General features: G+C 40.5%; 1 protein-coding gene across 2 annotated transcripts in view; it reads right to left on the reverse strand.

Annotated features, from left to right (window-relative positions):
- rgs3a (regulator of G protein signaling 3a) overlaps positions 1-22311 on the reverse strand; it is a 244983-nt gene that overhangs the window by 202343 nt on the left and 20329 nt on the right. Inside the window, exons 2-7 of one of the 2 annotated variants that reach the window (XM_060912131.1) lie at positions 16196-16277; positions 15908-16013; positions 13927-14302; positions 10986-11025; positions 10577-10830; positions 8190-8273 (exon numbers count right to left, since the gene is read on the reverse strand). In XM_060912131.1, coding sequence (XP_060768114.1) covers positions 8190-8273; positions 10577-10830; positions 10986-11025; positions 13927-14302; positions 15908-16013; positions 16196-16277 — 942 coding nt within the window. Of the gene's footprint in view, positions 1-8189; positions 8274-8359; positions 8510-10576; positions 10831-10985; positions 11026-13926; positions 14303-15907; positions 16014-16195; positions 16278-22311 lie in introns of those variants that run through there. The other variant, XM_060912129.1, reaches the window with a different exon arrangement.

A 22311-nucleotide genomic window follows, 5' to 3' on the forward strand; every position in this document is an offset into this window, starting at 1 on the left:
CTACAGATATCAGAGTTTTTCCCCATCCTGATGTCTGATGTGAAGCTCTTGACCTGTATCTGCATGCATTTATGCCTTGTACTGCTGCTACATGATGGAACTGTATAAATGAGCAGGTGTACAGATGTTCCGATTAAAGTAGACAGTGAGTGTGTATGTTTCTCTGAACAAAACAGTGCTGGAAGAGACTCAAAGTGTTCATGAGCAGAAAAACCTACAGCTCATTTCCGGATAAAACTGCACTCACTGGACCTGAGACTTCTTTTTTTTTAAAGCAAAGGGAATTTCGTCTCACGCTAAATATTGGCTTTGTTATATTGATTTATGATGGCCTGACTGTAGCACCCCCTTGCTGCAGTGCTCATAATGCAGCTCGCATTTTGATGAATTTTGCTGTGACACGTTTCAGAACGCGATGATCCGTGAAATCTGCTTTGTATACAGTACTGTGCAAAAGTCTTAGCCCCCCATTTTTTTTCATACAAGCTTTGCTATAGATTTCTATTTTCTGATTTCTACATTATCGAGTCAAAACATTACAAAACCGTTTTAGAGTCCAAACATTCGTATTTTTTTTCAGCACAAAATTAAATGTTGCAGGGAAAAAATGTTTGTAGCAGCATATTCCATAAGAGAGCACTTTTCAGATTAAAAATGAAGGCTGCTGGGTTTTTGGTGCAAAATGAAGAAGCGAGTGTGACAGTCAAAGTGTCCAGAAGAACTGTGGCTGGTTCCGGAAGATGCTCCGTAAAACCTACAGCTCATTTCCGCATAAAACTGCACTCACTGGACCTGAGACTACTTTTTTTTAAAGCAAAGGGAATTTCGTATCACACTAAATATTCTTTGTTATATTGATTTATGATGGCTTTCTCACTGTTTATAGTATTTTTGAATGTTGAAACATTTAATTTCATTATATTTAATCCAGGTGGTGTAGTGGTTAGCGCTGTCGCCTCACAGCAAGAAGGTCCGGGTTCGAGCCCCGTGGCCGGCGAGGGCCTTTCTGTGCGGAGTTTGCATGTTCTCCCCGTGTCCGCGTGGGTTTCCTCCGGGTGCTCCGGTTTCCCCCACAGTCCAAAGACATGCAGGTTAGGTTAACTGGTGACTCTAAATTGAGCGTAGGTGTGAATGTGAGTGTGAATGGTTGTCTGTGTCTATGTGTCAGCCCTGTGATGACCTGGCGACTTGTCCAGGGTGTACCCCGCCTTTCGCCCGTAGTCAGCTGGGATAGGCTCCAGCTTGCCTGCGACCCTGTAGAACAGGATAAAGTGACTAGAGAGAATGAGAATGAGGGATGGGGATATTTAATCCATTTTTGCTCTATGGCATTTCTTTGCACGTGCCTAAGCCTTTTGCACGGAACTGTAGCTAGAAGCATATGCATTCACTTTTCACTTAAAGGGGAACTGAAGTCATTTTTAAACTTGCTTTATTTCTTAATTAACGTGTTATTCAATTACGTTTTCAGTTTTAGTAACCTTATATCATGACTCGTATTGGCAACTAATTGCAGTTAAATATTATACTTATCAGCCTATTTGGTTTTCAGCCATGTTGAATTTAGTTCATTTGGTCCACGGCAGGCGTCGCTTATCCGCGCGATCTTCACGAGACTTGTGCGAGACTTCGAAACGCGAAGTGTCAGCCAGGTGTCAGTGCCGCCATTTTGAAAACTGTTTTCCAAACGAAATATTGCACAAAAACGAGTTTAAATGACGATTACTGCCTACTTTTTTCAAACTTTCCTGATTGCTATCAAAACAAAACAAACTTCCAGCTTGATTACATCAGCATTCGAAAGAGGGCGCGCATGTCTTTTGACAACATTGGCACATGTTGCCCTGTGTCCAAAATCACTCCCTACTCACTATATAGGGCACTATATAGTGGGGACGCCGTTTTGTAGTGCTGTCCGAAACCTTTGTGAGGATTATTTACACCCTATATAGTGCACTCAAAGTATCCCATAATGCATCATAAAAAGTAGTGTACAACGATGGTCACTAACCAGAGCAATATATATCCCATCATGCATTGTGGTTGCGCTGAAAAAAATCAAATTAAAAGTCTCAAATTTGATTTAATAAAAGGCAGCGGCAAAGAAGAAAGTATTCAGCCTTGATTTAAAAGAACTGAAAGCTGCAGGTACTTTGTATTGATTACTGCGGGAAATACGCTCAGTATAATATGGATTTATCACAAAAACACATGCATGTATTTATTATTTTGAAACCCACCAGCCGACTGATCTGGCACGTTTTAATTGTGCAACAGTAATGACGTAAATACCAGCGTGACGGACTAGTGTCCAAAAGTGTTTTTTCATTTAACCAATGAGCTCACTATATAGTCCTCTATACAGTAATTCCCTATATAGGGAGTAGGGAGTAGTGAACGAGTGAGCGATTTTGGACACAAGGAATGTTGGCAGATGTCGGTCACTTTGATTTCCGCTGTACGTTTTACTTCCGTCCTACGATGTCTCAGACAGGTCTCAACGAATCTCGTTTACAGCCATCGCTTTGACATATGGACTGATATGTTACATAGCGTATTTCACACACTCATAACTCGCTGTAGCAGCGACAAAATAGCGATCAAAAATGCATTCCGATATTTAATAAAATGAGAAATAGAATTTTGATAATAAAAAATGTTGCCTTCAGTTCTCCTTTAATAATATGAGGAAGTTTGAAATGTTTTGCACTGAAGATCCTAGAGAAGCATCTTAATCTTGGTTCAATGTTACAGGAAATGTCTCAGTGAGGTTATTTTCTCTCTAGCAAATCTTATATTCATTCATTCATTCATTCATTCATTCAATCATTCTATAGCAAGCACTTTACCCTGATCGAGATCACAGTGGATGTGGATTTATCACATGAAAACAGGAATAAAACATTCCATTTATTACCAGTCAGTGTTACATTTACAAAACTATTATGCATTATGTATCTTTACACTTTGTACTCCGACCCCACCTTGTCCCACACACTTCATTGTGAATGTAAAGCAGACACATTATCACTTTCACATCCTGTATTAAAGCAGCGCAGTTATATGTGTACACACACACACACACACACACACACACACACACACACACACACACACACTCGCCTACACACACATAATGTATTGCAGTGAACAGCCCACCTTCTCATTGCACAGAGGGTGCAGAGGTGGACGCTTTGTACTTACTGTAATCGTGATTACTAGGAAAACGACTGTAATGACATGTGTGGAACAAAATGTAAAATTATATGAACTGATTAATGGCTTGTCACATGTGGAACTGAGTGAGCAAGATGAAACTCTTTCACGTCTTCAGGACGGAATAACGAACCGACAAACCTACAGATGTGGAATAAAGCACAAGCATCATTGCATCATCATGGTCATTGTTATTAAGCGTCTTTGGCATAATGATTTCTAAGCTATAGCATTATAACAATTTGCACAATTTGCACAGCTTCCTCTGCATGTTGCGTTTTTGTTGTGTTGTGGTTTGCAAACTGAGAGAGAGAAGGACGGTCTTGTGGTTTGTGTGTGTATGAAAGAGGAAAGACATAGTCGGTCTGAGTGAGAGTGTGTGCATGTGTGTGTGTGTGTGTGTGTGTGTGTGTGTGTGTGTGTGTGTGTGTGTGTGTGGGCGCGTATGCGCGCGCCCACACACACACACACTGTGGACAGAAGTGATGTTCAGAGCCTCGGCTACAAAAAAGGGAAATTCCAACTTCACTTCAGCTCATCTAAACCTTACACACATCTACTGGTGTTCATTTTATGTCCCATTTTTTAAAATATATCTTCATTTTTTATAATTTAGTGTAAAATGTTTGGTTTAAGGTTGCCTTAATAACAAAATACAGAGAGATTGAAATTAAAAAACAAGCTATAAATATGATAAAACTTTCACAAATACCAGCTGAACTTCTCAGAGGTCTGTCTGTGTGGGCGTGGCTTAATATTCTAATGTGCACTGATTGACATGATTGATATTAGACAAAAGACTGGCAAAGTAACCCAGTAATATTATTTCTCTTAATATTTTACCAGTGATTACATTTAAATTCTTTAACAAGTTTAATTTAAGGATAAAAAACGTAATACACTATTTATAATCATGTAATACACCCTGAACTCATTATAGATTATTTCTACACCAGTCTATTGTTCCAGATCATTTTTTATTTAATATACTAATAAACAATAAACAATGTGAAATACATTAATGAAGAAATTGCTGGGAAAAAAATTAATTTAAATAAAAAAAAACAGGAATGTCAATTCTGGTCTTAGCCTTGCTTGTTATATGATTATACACATGTCAGCATGAATATATTATTTAAAAAATGTATTTAATTAATTTTTAATTCATAAACTGCATATTAGTTTCTTATAAATTGTTAATCACTGAACATTATATTCACTGAAAATTTCCACTCGTTTAAAATCCAAAGGCAGGAAGTGATTGAGCTCCTTGATATCATGATTTATTTGGTTTTGATTTAGTCCTTGTGAATAAATAAGGATGTTATTTTTTGTAGATTAAAGAAATAAAAAATCATTCCATTTTAAAAAATATTTTTTTCTTATTTATATTGTTTTTAGCCAAAAAGTAATGACACATTTATTAATGTAAAATAAAAGATAACATGGTGCAGTATCAAGTCAAAATACAGCTCATCTCATCTCATTATCTGTAGCCGCTTTATCCTGTTCTACAGGCTCGCAGGCAAGCTGGAGCCTATCCCAGCTGACTACGGGCGAAAGGCGGGGTACACCCTGGACAAGTCGCCAGGTCATCACAGGGCTGACACATAGACACAGACAACCATTCACACTCACATTCACACCTACGCTCAATTTAGAGTCACCAGTTAACCTAACCTGCATGTCTTTGGACTGTGGGGGAAACCGGAGCACCCGGAGGAAACCCACGCGGACACGGGGAGAACATGCAAACTCCACACAGAAAGGCCCTCACCGGCCACGGGGCCCGAACCTGGACCTTCTTGCTGTGAGGCGACAGCGCTAACCACTACACCACCGTACCGCCCATCAAAATACATACTGTATATAAAAATTATAACCTAAAGATATCAATTATAACCTAAATATAATCATATAAATTATAATTAAGATAAAAGTATAAGGTATCATGGTATCAATAATAATAATAATAATAATAATAATAATAATAATTTTGGGGGGGACTTTTGGTTTGTTTGGGGGGTTGGGGGTTTTTTTGTTTTTTTTTTACGTGATTTGTGATTTTCTTTTTCTTGACAACAGAAATTTTCTAGAACAACAACAAGAAGAATAAAACCCTCATGAAGCTTTTCCTCCAAGCCTGAGAAGACCTGAGCTGTGCCTGGAGCTCAGACGATGCGGTAGAAACATCTAAACACAATGAGCATGCATTTACAGAAATTAAATTAATTTCTAAGATGACTGCACATTGCTAAAAATTTTACAAAGCAATAATGTTTCATGAACATAGCTAGCTAACTCGACGACCTTCCCTTCCCTTCCCTTCCCTTGGTATTGTTACTCTGACACTCAGCGAGGATTTCCAGTTACAGCAATGACTTAGCATCTCTGAGGACTAAAGCGTTATTAATGAAACCAAAATACAGACAAACAGAAACACTGAAGAAGCATGAAGCTGAACGGGAAAAAAAAGCAAAGTGAGGTTGAGTTAGCACTTACTCAGATGTCACATCTGATTAACGGTACTGAGAAAAACGTTGAGTCATTAATATTAGCATGAATCATATCTCGCTATGACTGACTGACCACACTGAGCAGGATGCAACCTTCGCCTCAGTTTATTTCATTTCATTTCATTTTCTTTTCCTGCTCTCAGTGAGACGATGTTAACGTTTCTGCTCTGCTGTTCTGTCATTTCCTGATTACTGTTAAAACGAGACCCAGGAACTGGACGAGACAATGTGGGAAAGAAATACACGGAATCTGGACTGGCCAGAAACACAATAAGATGTCTCATAGACTTTCGGGAAGTTCTGATGAAAATCTCTATGATGAAAAACTTTTTCATCAGAGGACGACCTAGCTACACTGACCGCTGTACAAATTGCATATTTGTAGCTTGTATCTTGTTTCTTGCTGTTTACTGTTGATTTTAATTGCATGTGTATTCAGAGACCGACTCAGTGCTGTAGATCAGAGGCTCAGAAATTTTAGCAAAACTTAAAAATGCCTCTTTTTTTCAAAAAAAATTAATGAAATAGTCAAATATTAGGCTCACAGTAGCTACAAATAACAAATGAAATTGTTTTCTTCTTCACAAATTATTAGTTTGCACTAGCAGTCCTGGCACAAATTGCTACTCTCACTCAGGATCTTTCTACTTTATTATTATTATTATTATTATTATTATTATTATCTCATCCGGCTGACAGGTGATGAATTTATGCCATCATGTGTAATCCATCCATCGGGCGTCATCCACATTTCACGAAAATCACATCTTCTCTCTCAATTCTTCACTGATTTTTATTCTTTTTGGCAGGAAGGTAGGTCTGCCTGGGGTGTATATAGCTTCTACACAAATTTGCAGATTAATTGCAATTAATAATGAAGATATGGAGTAATTAATCAATCCCTAACGAGCAGTTTCCACACAAATCGCTTCTTCTCCGTCAATTCTTCACTGATTTTGATTCTTTCTGGCATGAAGGTAGGGGTACCTAGGGTGCATATAACTTCTACCCAGATTTGCTTAATTACAATTATTAATGAAGTTATGGACTAATTAAGCCTTTTAACAAAAGTCGCTTCTTCTCGGTCAATTCCTCGCCATTTTAGAATCTTTCTGGCAAACAGGTCAGTATTCCTAGGGCGGATATTGCTTCTATATATAGCTTGTATATATTGTATATAGCTTGCAACATTTATTGTTCAAGGAAGGTGGCCCACTTTAGACTGTTCCTTCTGGACTAGACGGAGCCGGAATGAGCTACGCCGTCATTGACGGTCTCGTTATTATTCTCATAACGTTTTTTAGGACGCTATTTCTCCCTCAGTTTTCAACCAATCATCACCAAATTTCACATGAAGAATAGCTCTGGGATGAATTACCTGTATATTGCTATGACTTTTGGTGCTGATCTGGATCACTGATCCAGAACGATCCATTAAAAAATGTAATTTTTTTCAATCAGTATTTTTTTTTTATTTTGTTCAGGAATAGAATAGAATGCCTTTATTGTCACTGCACAAATGTACAACGAAATTTAGTTCATCACAGGAGAGCAAAGCCGCTGCATACATACGCGCCGCCACTCTTGGACACTTCAGCCCAAGGCCGTCCTATGTTAACCTAACCTGCGTGTCTTTGGACTGTGGGGGAAACCGGAGCACCCGGAGGAAACCCATGCAGACACGGGGAGAACATGCAAACTCCACGCAGAAAAGCCCCCGTCGGCCACGGGGCTCGAACCCGGACCTTCTTGCTGTGAGGTGACAGTGCTAACCACTACACCACCGTGCCGCTCAGGGTGGCAGAGCGAAACTTTTCCTCACTAAGCATCATTCTCTATCTCTTACCGTTCCAGATCTATAGGGTACGGTGATCAGACGTCCTGGTTCATAAGGGCTAGTGCAAATTACTAGTTGCATTATATATTCACTACAACTGTTTTTATTGTTATAGAAGCTCACCTCTGGTTGGGTGTTACAATGAGGCAACATTACAGCTATGTTGTTATGTGTCATTTTAATCTTTTTAGTAAGTAAACATCGCACTAAGTTACAATATTTAAGCTTAATATTGACTGGTTCAACTGGCTTTGGAGGGTTTTTTTTTTTTAAGGTCTAGTATTTTCTAGAACGTTCTCTGATATTCTTGCTTGTGGTTCTGCAGCATGTTACCGTTCACCCTGATGCTGCCTACAGCTCATTTAGAGGAGCGAGAGGAAGATGAGTGGACTAAGTAAACTTAAATCACACCTCCATATCATCCACATCCTCGTCCATGGAGATGCTCCCTCTCGGCTCTCCTCTGCAGCGTATAATGAGGCAGAATGAACATGTTCTGCCTCGGATACCAGGTGGGTTCTTTATTCACAGCTGGCAAAATTTGCTGACAATACTTTTTACGTGTCTCACACACACACACACACACACACACTACATTTATCTTCATTATAATGTCCTACCTTGATGGAGAGATGTTTGCTCTCATGCAGGATCATCTCCTCGGTGATCAGGAGTGTTCTGGTCGGGCTACACAGGTCCAGCGGCTATGGAGATAAAGAAAACCTGGCTAATTAACATGCTAGGATTCAAAATAAGAAACATATCAGCACTGCATCACTATGTCACTCACACACGCGAGTTCCATACTAAGAACAGGAGAAGCTGTGCTGTAGGTGGAAGTAAGCTGAACTGCAAACTTGCTCTAGTGCTCTTCAGTGATCGTTCACTCAACCCCCACAGTATGACACGTGCTGGTAGACCGAGCAGTCTGGGAAAGCAGCTTTGACCACGCGAGGCTAAAAGCACCTAAAGACACGAGCATGGTGAAAGAGTGCGGCAGCGTTTGCCACATCCTCCTTCTGAAGCTGGTCTCATGCATCAAAGAGCGAGTGGTGTGAACAGGAAGCTTGCTGGGGGACGTTTCTACAGACCCCACACACTTGCTTTTTGTCAACACAGAACATTGTGCTTTTGTGCTCACAGAAATCTTCAGCAAGTGCTGACCAAGAGTCCAGTGCTGAGGTATGAGTAAATGAACTCAGCTGACTTGCTAACTTCAGGACTGCAGTTGACTTGCTAACTTTAGGACTGCAGTTGTCATGAACAGTTTTCCACTCAAGTTTCCATCAATGAAGAGTTTATAACATCAACGAAACTGACTTCATGTTAAAACTGTTAATGTTATAGTCATGTTGTCTGTTGTTGCCCAAATGAGGATGGGTTCCCTTTTGAGTCTGGTTCCTCTCGAGGTTTCTTCCTCATGTAATCTGAGGGAGTTTTTCCTTGCCGCTGTCGCCACAGGTTTGATCATTGGGGATAGACGACAATGTTTATTGTTAAAAGCGCTATACAAATAAACTTGACTTGACTTGAACTGAGTAACTGAAATAAAGTTAAATTTGTGCTCATTGTTTAAACGCGTTTATTACATTTTTTATTAAAATTATAATTGTTTATAGGAGTAATAACTTTAGAAATGAAGAAGTATCATTTCCAACACTGAAGTAAAATGTAAACATCTGGTTTAAAAAAATGTTTCATGGACCTGACTTTGAGATTCACTGTTTTAGAGAATCAGTCAAATCTGGAAACGGGTGCTGATAGTGAACTGAAAGATGAAAAATTAGATTTGTAACTGATTTTCTTGAGATTACTGAGATCCACTTCATCACTGAATCCTTGTTCACAGGGATCCTGATTTACTAAAGGCTTCAGTATGAGCAAAAACACAGGTGGAAAAATATCTGAGCTGATTTTTATGTAAAGGATTGCGTATTTCACATAAAAAAGAAAAAGAAAATACATCATGTCTATTTGGTGTGTAATACAGTTTGGGACATTTCTATATAAAGCTAGCTTTCTGTCATGTGAGAGCTAGTGGTTGGGAAATGGGCCTGAATAAAATTAGGGCAAAATGAGATAGGTATGAATGAATGAATGAATTAATTGACTAAGTGAATGTCAAAGTAACTGACTATCTCACTAACTGACTGACTAACTGGCTAAGTAACTAACAAAGTAACTGACTGACTGACTGGCTGATTAACTAACTGACTGACTAACTGACTAAGTAACTGACTATCTAACTAACTGACTGACTAAATAACTGACAAAATAACCAACTGACTAAGCAACTGACTAAGTAACTGACTGACAGACTAGCCAACTGACTAACTAACTAACTGACTGACTGACTGACTGACTGACTGACTGACTGACTGACTGACTGACTAAATAACTGACTAAATAACCAACTGACTCAGTAACTGGCAAAGTAAGTGACTAACTAATGGACTGACCAACTGGCTGACTGACTAACCAACTGACTAAGTAACTAACTGACTGACTGACTGACTGACTGACTGACTGACTGACTGACTGATTAACTAACTGGCTAAGTAACTAACTGATAAAGTAACTGACTGACTGACTGACTGACTGACTGACTGACTGACTGACTGACTGATTAACTAATTGACTAACTAACTGATGAACTGACTGTCTAAGTAACTGACTGACTAACTAACCAACTGGCTAAGTAACTAACTGACAAAGTAACTGATGAACTAACTGTCTATCTAACTAACTGACTGACTAATGAACTGACTGACTGACTGACTGACTAACTAACTGACTAACTGACACACGCGTTTTTAGTCTTTTTACACTCGTCTTTTCACTTGGCTGGGTTGTTAATCACAGCCTTTAATCTCCACTGTACTGGAAGTTCCTCGGAGCTCCATACTTACTACGGCTCTCAGGAACGACACACTTCTTCACTTTCCTTTACATCCATCAATTATCCTGTGAACTGACAATTACAGATCAAACCCAACATGATCGATACCTGCACAAAGATGGGGAAGATGAGAACTTTGGGCGCCACTTTGACGTAAGCCCCGTAGTTGGCGTGAGTCTGCACGTGAGATCTGACGATGGTGCAGTTCTGGTAGTTGGCAAAGTTGGAGCTGGGCTGGTAGCTTGTGGGAGTTGATTTGGATCTGTTGCCTGAACGGCGCAGGAAGTTGGTTCTACCTGCCAGGCTGGGCGCGGCATGAGGCTGGGGTGGGTTCACATTTCCTGGTGGGTACATCCATCCGGCTGGAGTGCAGTACAACCAGAAGAACATCACAGTCAACGTAACGGTCAGTGATATGACCAATCACATCTGGCATTTCTCTCGACAATGCATTTTATTATACATTTTATTATTACGTGACAGATTATACTGTAAATACTATAATAATTAAACTTACCCAGAGTGCCAGGATTGTCTCCGTATACTTGTGTCAGGATCTGTGAGATCAGAGATATGATGTCAGCGAGATCATCACCAGCAGGTCAGATGTGATATCCAGAACAGTTCCAGATCATTTCTCCACACAAACTTGGTTCAAGGTTCAGATGTGGTATAAGAGCTGTAACTCCAGTGCGATTGGTCCAGCACTCGAGTCCCCAGTGAGTCATGGCATATTAACTCTCCATTGGACTCGTACGAGTCCATATGACATGGCATACTGGGGACTCGGAGTGTGCACCATACTTCCATACTTCCATACTTCCATTCCATCGTTAATCAACGCAGATGTAACTATCAATAGCCATGAAGGTGACCACTGACTTTCTCCTTCACCAAATCCTCAGCGTCCCTCATTCTAAAACAATCTCGTATCGTCTCGTTCTTCTGTATCATGACTTCATTCTCTTTACATGTGAATGTCTTTGTAGCAAAGAAACAAAATGGCTGACCGATCCCATAATCCAGTGTGACGTGACACTGATTCCCAATTTGTCTCTTAAGTGAGCAGATTTTTGTCTTTCATGCCGTGGAATTCTTTCAGACTCTCTTGTGGTTTTCCAAAAGAAAACAGATTCTGATTGTGGTCAGGTTTATTGTTCAGTTTTCCCAAAACAACAGCACATTCCTGAAGCTTATGATTCATAAGTGGTGTTATTTGATGCCATGGGAAAGCTGGGCATCGTATTTCCTCCAACAATAGTGCAAATGATCCGTTCAATCATCTGAAATCAATAATGCCCAGCCTGGTCTTTTTAAAGTCATGTGTATGTGTGTGTGTTGTGTCAAGTCATTTGTTCTCAATTCAGTGCTCGTCTTTAGATACAGAAACTCGTCTTTTGGTGTATTTACGCAAATTTTTTAATGAGAATAAATGTAAATGAAATATAAGATAAGATTAGGCTCTGTTTTCCCGATTCAGTCCTCCTGAGACACACAACAAGATCAGCTTGGGTTGAAACCAGATCGTGACTCTGTGTAAGCTTTCTCTCAAAAAAAAAAAAATACAACGTTATGAGTCCCTCAGGGTACGATGGGAAAGAAGCCGAGGCTATAAACCTGGCCATGTGTGTCTCCTGTTAGTAGCTGCGTGCTCTCGCTAAACCAGATTGTCCAAAGGTCACTATTTCAAGGTTCATGCATCAATTGTTTGGCATTTTATTCCCTCTTGACCTCACTGATTACCTCCCCAACACACACACACTTAAAAACACAAGCACAGTGGAACTGCAAGTACTCGTACTTTCCAGACAGTTATCTCTATATCATTACGCTAAGGTCACACATAGCCAGTTGATCCGTGAGAACCGTGGCTGAGGATACCGTGGCCATTCCGACAGATTTTGGAGGTGATCCGTCACATAAAATTGGATATGCAAATAAAGCCATGTTAGCCGCAACCGTAGCAACGGAAGATGCCAGTAAAACCAATGGCGGCAGTGATGTATAACGACATATGGCTTTACGGCAATGAGTACACTTTTCACGACTGCAGTACAGCACAGCCATGGCAAGATGAAATAAGCCACGCCCCCTTGGCAAACTTTTCACTTTCTGCAGAATGTTGTTCCGTGAACATTGTGAGCTCGATGGTTGCGACAGAATGCTAAGATAACCCCAGGTATCCCACGTAAGCATCGCATATGCCTCAAGGATGCCCACGGATCCCTTCATGGTTGCGACACATTAATTCATCTGATGCTTGATGGAGCCACGGCAATTTTTAACATGACCAAACTTTCCATGGATAGAAGCCACGCCCTAGCGGTTGTCAAGCTAGCTCCCCGGCTCTCACGTATTCCGACAGAAGGGCCTGGAATGCATACCCGTTGGCCCCGGAAGGCCCAAAATCATCTACTGGCGTGTATCGTGAAGTGATTCTGGTTATGTGAGAATGAGGTGTTAGCTACTGTAGCTAAGATTAGTTCATATAGCTAGCTAACATGTACTAGCACCAAAATTTCTTGCTTACGAGCATCTTTATAAGCGACAAACGTGACTGATTTTTACCTACAGCCTGTTAATGTTTAACTATCAGTGATTATGGCAATAAAACACCAAATTGTTTCGTAGTCTGTTCTGAATCTGAGCTAATTTGAGAATAAACGCTTTTCACTGATTAACTCCCTTGACCCTTAATGACCTTTCCAACGTTCTGTCAGTGAATTGTGATTATCTGATTTCTAAAATGATGAAGAACTAAATCAATATTATATCAGTAAAGACCTACACTATAGCCTCATGACCGATGTTAGTATTTCTGCGATTTAAATTTTCACATTAGCTTTTGATTTTTAAAACCCTGTAATTGACTTATTGCTTAATTGAGAATATTTAATAAGGTGAAATATTATTTATTTGCTCGGTATGTTGTTTGTTTATTCATTTGCTGTTTTATTAGCTGCCATGATAGTTTGTTTTTATTTATTCATATAACATTGATTGATTTTATTACTCCTTATATATTTTTATTCATTTGTTTGTTTGTTTGTTTGTTTATACATTTGTTGTTTTTATTCATTGGTTTATATTGTTTTTGTTTGCTTATTTGTGTTTATTTATTCATTCACACATTAATTAATTAATCCATTGGCTGTTTTTAGTTTGTGCTTTTATCTCTTGATATTATGCTGTATGTTGTTTTTATTTATTCATGTACAGTTTAATGTTGTTGGTTTTTTTTCCATTTTGGTTTGTTGTTATTGCTGCTGTCAGTTATAACCATGCTCATCAGTACTTGCTCATTAACCATGCTCATTAAGAACCCTGCTAAGATTGCAGTTGTGGGATTTGAACTCATAACCTTCTGTTCAATAACATAACCCACTGAAGACTCAGTCATGGAAGCTTCCAGAAAAAATAAAAAACCTCATCTACTGTGTATAATCAATCTCCTGTACCTGGCCTCCTGGGTTGATGGGAGAGAGGATGATGTAATTGTCCCCGTTGGACGCTTTGACTCGCGTCCCTCTGAGAGTTGGAGTGTGCGTCCTGCCGCTGGCTTTTCCCTCCTCTCTCCTGTCACCCCACGGCACCCCGGCGGCCCCGATGCCGCCACCCCTCGCCCCCTCTGAGCCATTGAGCAGTATTCGGTGACGGAGGTGCGCGGGCAGCGGGGGTACAGGCGGCGTTTTCTCTGCACGCTTCGTTCTGGGAGGAGACACGGGACAGTCGTAGTTGGAGCTCTTGTAGGAGTGATGGATCAGACCCTCGTAGCTGGACTTCACAGAGGGTCCTGAGCGCCACACCACCAGCGTGATCTCACGGGCACTGCTTCTGCACAGAGAGAAATGTACAACAACACACCACACACAGCACTGTCGCATTCTCCATGCTGACTGGTCAGAAGGTGTTGATCCATTTTCTACATGCAGCCGCAAAATGCAGGCTTGTTTAATGTGCTCGTTATTGTTCGTATAGTAACAAAGTACAAATTCATAGCGACTTGTATGAAGGAAACTCGTCGAACAAAAAACGAAGTGGGAGGAGCGGAAGGAGTCTCCAGTGTTCGCCATTTTGTAACAGTCAAGACGCAAAGATGTCTTCTGAAATTTGCGGAAATTCCACAACAGTAAATGTAACTGTAAATGGATAATAAATAAATAAATAAACATGAGAGGATAATCTCATCTCATCTCATCTCATCATCTCTAGCCGCTTTATCCTTCTTCAGGGTCGCAGGCAAGCTGGAGCCTATCCCAGCTGACTACGGGCGAAAGGCGGGGTACACCCTGGACAAGTCGCCAGGTCATCACAGGGCCGACACATAGACACAGACAACCATTCACACTCACATTCACACCTACGCTCAATTTAGAGTCACCAGTTAACCTAACCTGCATGTCTTTGGACTGTGGGGGAAACCGGAGCACCCAGAGGAAACCCACGCGGACACGGGGAGAACATGCAAACTCCGCACAGAAAGGCCCTCGCCGGCCACGGGGCTCGAACCCGGACCTTCTTGCTGTGAGGCGACAGCGCTAACCACTACACCACCGTGCTGCCCATGAGAGGATAATAATAAATAAATAAATAATCAGATTATTTTGTACAGACTATTTAATTTAATTCCTAGTATCACAAGTTTCATTTTGTCAGGTTTTGTTGTTGTTGTTTCTTTTTGGTGGATTTTTTGGGGGGGGTTTTTGTCTTCAGTGTCCTGTGTTTCTATGTTTCCACCACAGAGTGGCAATTTTAATTCCGTTGTAGACAATGACGATAAAGACAATTCAGTCCAATTCAGTCCCATCAGGCCGCATCACACCTCGCTGTCGTTGATGATTTTCCTTCAAATGCACAACACGAGTTTTATTCTTTATTTCCATCTTCTTTATTTTCATTGAATTTCTCATTTGCTTCAGAAGCAGATTTATCTAAAAGAGGACGAGAACAAAGCAAGCGCAAAGAAGTGACTCATAGAGTTTGACGATGATTTGAAGCAGCTCTAGCGTCTGGCCCGTGAACCGGCGCTGAACCTGCCCTTATATCTGATTTCTGAATCCTGACAGCTGAGATCATCCTGCCCGAGTGTCTGAATAAAGAGCGGGCGAAAAGATAAACGTTTCTGTAAATGGATGTCGGCGGTACTGCAGTACCAGATAAAGAAGATAAACCACTCGATCGTGCAGTAATATTACACCGCAGTAGCGCTTTACTGAATTATGGGACATTGTTTGCTCTGGAAATGTGGAACACACTAATGAATCTTCACTGTAAGTGGAGACCAAAATAGACGGAGCTCGATATTAAACATGCATAAGGTCGTTGTAAGAGTGTTTCATTCCCTGGAGTGAGATTTACTTTCAGAAAAAGTGGAGGAACAATGTGGACAGAACAAGTGTTCAGAAGTACGGAGGTGTACAGAGCTGTGAGCTGCACTACCTGATGGCGTGAGCGAGATCTGCGCACTTCCACTGCTCCACAGGCTGACCGTTCAACTGCAGCACAGTGTCCAGCTGCCTGAGGCCAGCCACATCTGCAGGACCACCTGAACACACACACACACACATACACACGATTAGATATAGATCTCTAGACTAACATGCACACCCACTCAAGTTCTCCCTCTTAGATTGCATGAGTGGGTTTGACTCTGTGTGTGTGTGTGTGTGTGTGTGTGTGTGTGTGTGTGTGTGTGTGTGTGTGTGTGTGGAGCAGCGAGGTCCTTGCCTGGATCAACAGCTTGTACTCGGACGGGTGAGTCGGAGCAGATGGTGAACCCATAGCCGTCCTTTCCTCGAAGGATGGTCACCTAGACCCCACACACACACACACACACACACACACACACACACACAATAAATGTGCAGTACTGCCACCACTTTGATATCAGAGGGTTTGACATCTCAGTGCCCATCTAATAACAGTGGAACCACACTTACACACACACACACACACACACACACACACACACACACACTTCACCTATAACTGTGACAAAAATTTGCAAACACAGTGCACACAATATACACAATACGCTGAGCCGCAAGCTTCAGTCTCTTTTGCATAATCCATAATCATATGCCTCACACACATACAAACACACACACTCATCTAAAAGAAAGGAGTGGGACAGAGAAAAGTATTATAAAGGATGTCAAGGCTTGTGTTGATCCTTCCTGTGTTTGTCTCATACATATACCCTGTAGAATAAAAAAAACACACTCCGATATATTCTACGAAGTCATTTTGAGGTTTGCATGTGACAATATATCGTGCGACGATAAACCACGATACAAATTTATGACAATTAAAATCAATGAAGTAAAAAACAAATGGTGATTATTATCAGAGGACGTCGCCTCTGAGTTTTTAGCTGCAATTGTGTTGTTTTATTGTGCTCTCTGCTGCAATTGTGCAGCAGAGGGCACAATAATGCAAAATAGCAGGAATAGATACACGTGACTTCACTGTAGGAGGAAGTAACACAGCTCTAATGCTGCGAAAAGAGAAGATAAAGAAATAAAGATAAAGAAAACAGAAGCAAATGGAGGAAGTACAAATGTTTGTAAAAGTTTATTAAGAACAGGAATATTTGTTATGAACTTTTTCATTTTTAATAAAAGGACTATTTTTGTAAATACCGGAGGTTATTATATTTTACTCCAGCCTTTACAAAAGTGGGTAAATAATTATTGTTGGTTATTAAGAAAATGAAACAAAATGTTTTTTTTAATTTAAATTTAACAAAAGTAATATTTAAGTTGATAAATATTTGGTAATAGAATGTTTCAGTAATACAATTTTCTTCATACAGCCAGACACAGCTCCAGCAGATATTAATAAGTATTCTATCCATAGTCGCTGGATATGAGCAATCGTGTCCTCTGATTGGCTACTCTACTACTAGGATATCAGCTCATATACCATGAGTAGAGAAAAACAAAATGTGTAAGTGTGCTGCTGAAGCAACCGAGGATGAAATAAAAACTCTACTCGAAAATAAAACCACAAAAAATAAAAAAGCAACAAAATATGGAATGAAAGTATTTGATGGTAAGAATGTATGTTTTTATTATCATTTTTCAATTATTATTATTATTATTATTATTATTGCAATTTTCACAAATTGCTCCTGTCATTTTGCCGGTTTGTTTCCATTCTTAGCGGAAATGAGTTTGTCATATGTTTTGTATAAAGTATTTATTTATTGAATTTGCAAAAAAAATAAAAATAAAAATGCTCTGTTTCTCAAAATCCAGTGAATGTGGATAGAATAAAATAGTTATTCCACTCAATCTTGTCGTACATGCATTATAGATAACTAGGTGCTACGCTCCTCATCAGCTGTCAGCTCATGTATGACTCGATTTCATGAAATAACTGTTAAATATAATACTTTGTACCTGTTTGGGTGAACAGTACCAATTAAAAGTTTGTACACCCCTACTCTACTCATTCATAGGTTTTTCTGTATTTTGTATTTTCTACATTGTACAACAACACTGAAGACATCAAAACTATAAAATAATATCTGGAACATATACGGAATTACATGGTAAAACAGAAACTTGTGGAAAAATATGTTTGATATTTTAGATTCTTCAGCGTATCCAGCGTTTCCCTTGATGACGCTTTGCACACTATTGGAATTATCTTAACCAACTTCATGAGGTCGTCACCTGGAACGCTTTTCAATTATTGGCTGTGCCTCATCAAAAGTAAATTAGTGGACGAGTTTATTGCCTTCTTAATGCATTTGAAATCATCTCATCTCATTATCTCTAGCCGCTTTATCCTGTTCTACAGGGTCGCAGGCAAGCTGGAGCCTATCCCAGCTGACTACGGGCGAAAGGTGGGGTACACCCTGGACAAGTCGCCAGGTCATCACAGGGCTGACACATAGACACAGACAACCATTCACACTTACATTCACACCTACGGTCAATTTAGAGTCACCAGTTAACCTAACCTGCATGTCTTTGGACTGTGGGGGAAACCGGAGCACCCGGAGGAAACCCACACGGACACGGGGAGAACATGCAAACTCCATACAGAAAGGCCCTCGCCGGCCACGGGGCTCGAACCCGGACCTTCTTGCTGTGAGGCGACAGCGCTAACCACTACACCACCATGCCACCCGCATTTGAAATCATCAAACAGTAAATAGTAAATAATAACAATACAAATAATAAAAAGCTCTATTCCATCCACAACTGGAGTAATCCATATATATTCTATCAAGAACCGATCAATTAAGTAAAGAGAAACGACATCCATCATTACTTTAAGACATGAAGTGACTTTTTATTAATAAAAATACAGAAAAAAAGCACAGAATTAGAAGGTGTGTCCGAACTTCTGACATATTGACGTGTTGATACATATTATAATATTTAATATTAAACTATTTTTAAAAATTCACTTTTCCATTCTTTCCAGTCCACCGACACAAAGAGAGTCAGGAAGACGGGAGACTTGCATGGAAATTTGATGAGGAAATGCGTATATATACACACACACACACACACATGCGCGCATACACGCGTGCGCACACACACACACACACACACACACACACACACACACACACACACACACACACACATATCCAAATAATGTCATGATGAGTGCCAAAACTAACAGTGTGCCTCAATACAAGTGAATCATTTCCAGCTGATCTGCTGAGCTGGGACATTGTTTTAAAACCCTGCAGAGAAAGCGAGCTGTTATGTAAGAATGAGAGAGAAAGAGAGAGAGGGACAGAGAGAGAGACACAGAGAGACAGAGACAGACAAAGAGAGAGACAGACAGACAGAAGGGGAAAGAGACCAAAAAAGAGGGACAGACAGACTGAGAGAAGAGGAAAGAGAGAGACAGACAGACAGACAGACAGACAGACAGACAGAGAGAAGCAGAGAGAAAGAGACAGAAAGAGAGGGACAGACAGACTGAGAGAAGAGGAGGGGGGGAGAGAGAGCAACATCGAGAGAGAGAGATACAGATGGAGAAACAGAGAGAGAGAGATACAGAGGGAGAAATATAGAGAAAGAGAGAGAGAGCGACAGAGAGAGAGAGAGCGACAGCGTGAGAGAGAGATACAGAGGGAGAAATATAGAGAAAGGGAGAGAGAGAGCAACAGAGTGAGAGACAGCGACAGAGAGAGAGAGAGAGAGAGAGAGAGAGAGAGAGAGAGAGTAGGTGCTCTGCAGTTGTAATTTTAACAGACACTGTATAAGATTGTTTAAAGTATAAATGTAAATTACTGCAGTGGAAGAGAAACAAAACACTTCAGGATGTGCTGTAACAGGAAAATAATCACCTTCTGGGTGTTAACACTAATTCCGCTCTGTGAGACCACCTTGTCATTGATTATTTTCCTACAACAGCACAACACTGAGTGTTTTACTGAAAACACCAATGTACTGCCCAATCCAAAGACAATCCACTGCTCCGTCTGGCAGATCGGGTGGAAGATGAAACAAAGGATGGAAGGAGAAAAAGAGGACTAAATCCTGAGCACACTTCATCTACCACTGGCGCGCTCAACCTGTCACAGCTTCACCAGACAAACAACCGCTCACACACACACACACACACACACACACACACACTGTAGAGTAGCCAGTTAACTGAACATGCAAACTCCACACAGAAAGGCCCCCGTTGGGCTCGAACCCAGAACCTTCTTGCTGTGAGGTGACAGAGAGAGAAACAGAAAGAGAGAGAGAGAGACAGACAGAGATAAAGACAGGCAAATGGAAGGGGAGAGAGAGCAAGAGAGAGACAGACAGGCAGACAGATGGAAGAGAGAGAGAGAGAGAGAGAGAGAGAGAGAGAGAGAGAGAGAGAGAGTCTGTAGTGATGCCCAGGAAGTAAATGGAGGGAATTAAACAAGGCTCAGTTATAAATCTCTCTCTCTCTCACACACAGCTGCTGTTTCAACTTTGCACTCATTAATGTCATTATGCAACGATAACAACGACGTAATTTTTATCCATTTATAGTTACATCTCACGTTGTGCAGCGTCCGAGAGATGAGTTAGTTCCTAAAGACACTGGAGACTCCTTCCAAAAAAAAAAAAGATCAAATAAACATCTCTTCCCATCCAACATCATCATATTTTTAAACTGTTACCATAGAAACGATAAGGTGCGAGTATCAAAAGGACAGAGTTATTAATATAAACCTGTGATTTGCAGCTGTATTGCTGTTAGGAAATTAATCAACATCTTCTGACCAATCAGAATGGAGCATTCGATAGCGCTGTGGTGTGAGAGCCTGGAGTGACTGAGTCACAGTTCGTTTAACCCGGGGGGAAAACAGCGCTGTGTTTCCTGTGACGAGGCAAAGGCAGAGGAGTTTATGCTTCACTGGGTGGGTGATTACACACACACACACACAGAGCCAGGTTCACTCATGCCTGATGCTCAAATTAAGGCCAGTGGAGCTGGGAGTCATGGAGAACATACAGCTCTCCTCATACACACTGTGAGACCGTCTGAGAAAGACAAGGGTAAAGATGTGTAATAAACGTGTTATAGAGCATCATCAGACATAAAGCACTGGTTAATCCTACAGTAACTCAGTATGGGTTTACAGATCGATGAATCCATCACAGGAAGCAGTGGTGTGTGTGTGTGTGTGTGTGTGTGTGTGTGTGTGTGTGTGTGTGTGTGTGTGTGTGTGTGTGTGTGTGTGTGTGTGTTTAAGTGGGTAGATCTGTATTTCCTAGTCTCTCTTACATGCGTCTGCATAAATAATTCAGTTTGCTTACTTTAAAAAAAATCATTTTCCTCATCTCTCTCTCTCTCTCTCTCTCTCTCTCTTTTATTGATCTTCTGGTCTGTGAATCCACGACAGCACACACTGGTGTTCAAGATCATACAGCAACTCCTTTCTCTCTATTCATCCCTAACATAAGCCGTTCTATCGCATCCATTTTTCATCATCCATTAAAATGATAAGTGAGACGTTAAACAGTAAATGTTATGTAAGGAATAATTTACAGAGAGCTGGCCATTATTACGAAATAAACCCTGACAGGACGATGCAGGCCCTTGACATTCATGAAATTAATAAACTGACTCAAAATACTGATTTAAAAATGACTTTATTGCTTCCACGAAAAAAATAAAAATAAAATAAAATCTGCCATTAGATTCTACAGTTGGACCTGCGTCCATGGCAACGTAAACTCCAATGTGTAGCCTTCTTAAGATTGTGCATTATAATTCACATTAAACTGAACGTTAAAATTAATAATAGGAAAAATCTCCTGTGGTGTTTTCTGATTGAGTAACTTTTTTTTGGCCACAGAGTGCTCATGTTGTTAATTCGTTAATTCGACAAAATTGACCAGACTTCTTTCTGCGAATTGATACCATTAGATGTGGTCCTCCAGAGACTTGGATCAGAACTGTCTCCATAGCAACAATCTGCCGTAATTGACCAATCAGATACCGAGGATTCAATAATAAGTGAGGAACAGCACACAGAGGATTACACTGTTATACAAAAAGAATCACCGTCGATGTGGTGTGATGTGACGTTCCATAAATTACGATGTTTAATCAATTAATGAACGTCATGTCCTGCTTTTAACGGTTTATAGTTGTGGAACATCCACGAGACAAGTCATTTCCTGCTCTCACTTATGTAATAGTGTCAGTAACAGCACAGAAAATCTAGGTTCGGCACAGCATTCAAACATGGCCGCTCCGGACGACAACTCCCAAACACCACAGCGCCCCGCCTCTCCGGAATTCTAGAAACGCACTTGTTCCGTATCAGAGACTATACACTACTCAAACCCTGCAAACCCTCACCTCCATGTGAAGTCCTG

Source organism: Neoarius graeffei, chromosome 28 (assembly GCF_027579695.1).
Source record: "Neoarius graeffei isolate fNeoGra1 chromosome 28, fNeoGra1.pri, whole genome shotgun sequence".
Taxonomy (NCBI): Eukaryota; Metazoa; Chordata; class Actinopteri; order Siluriformes; family Ariidae; genus Neoarius; species Neoarius graeffei.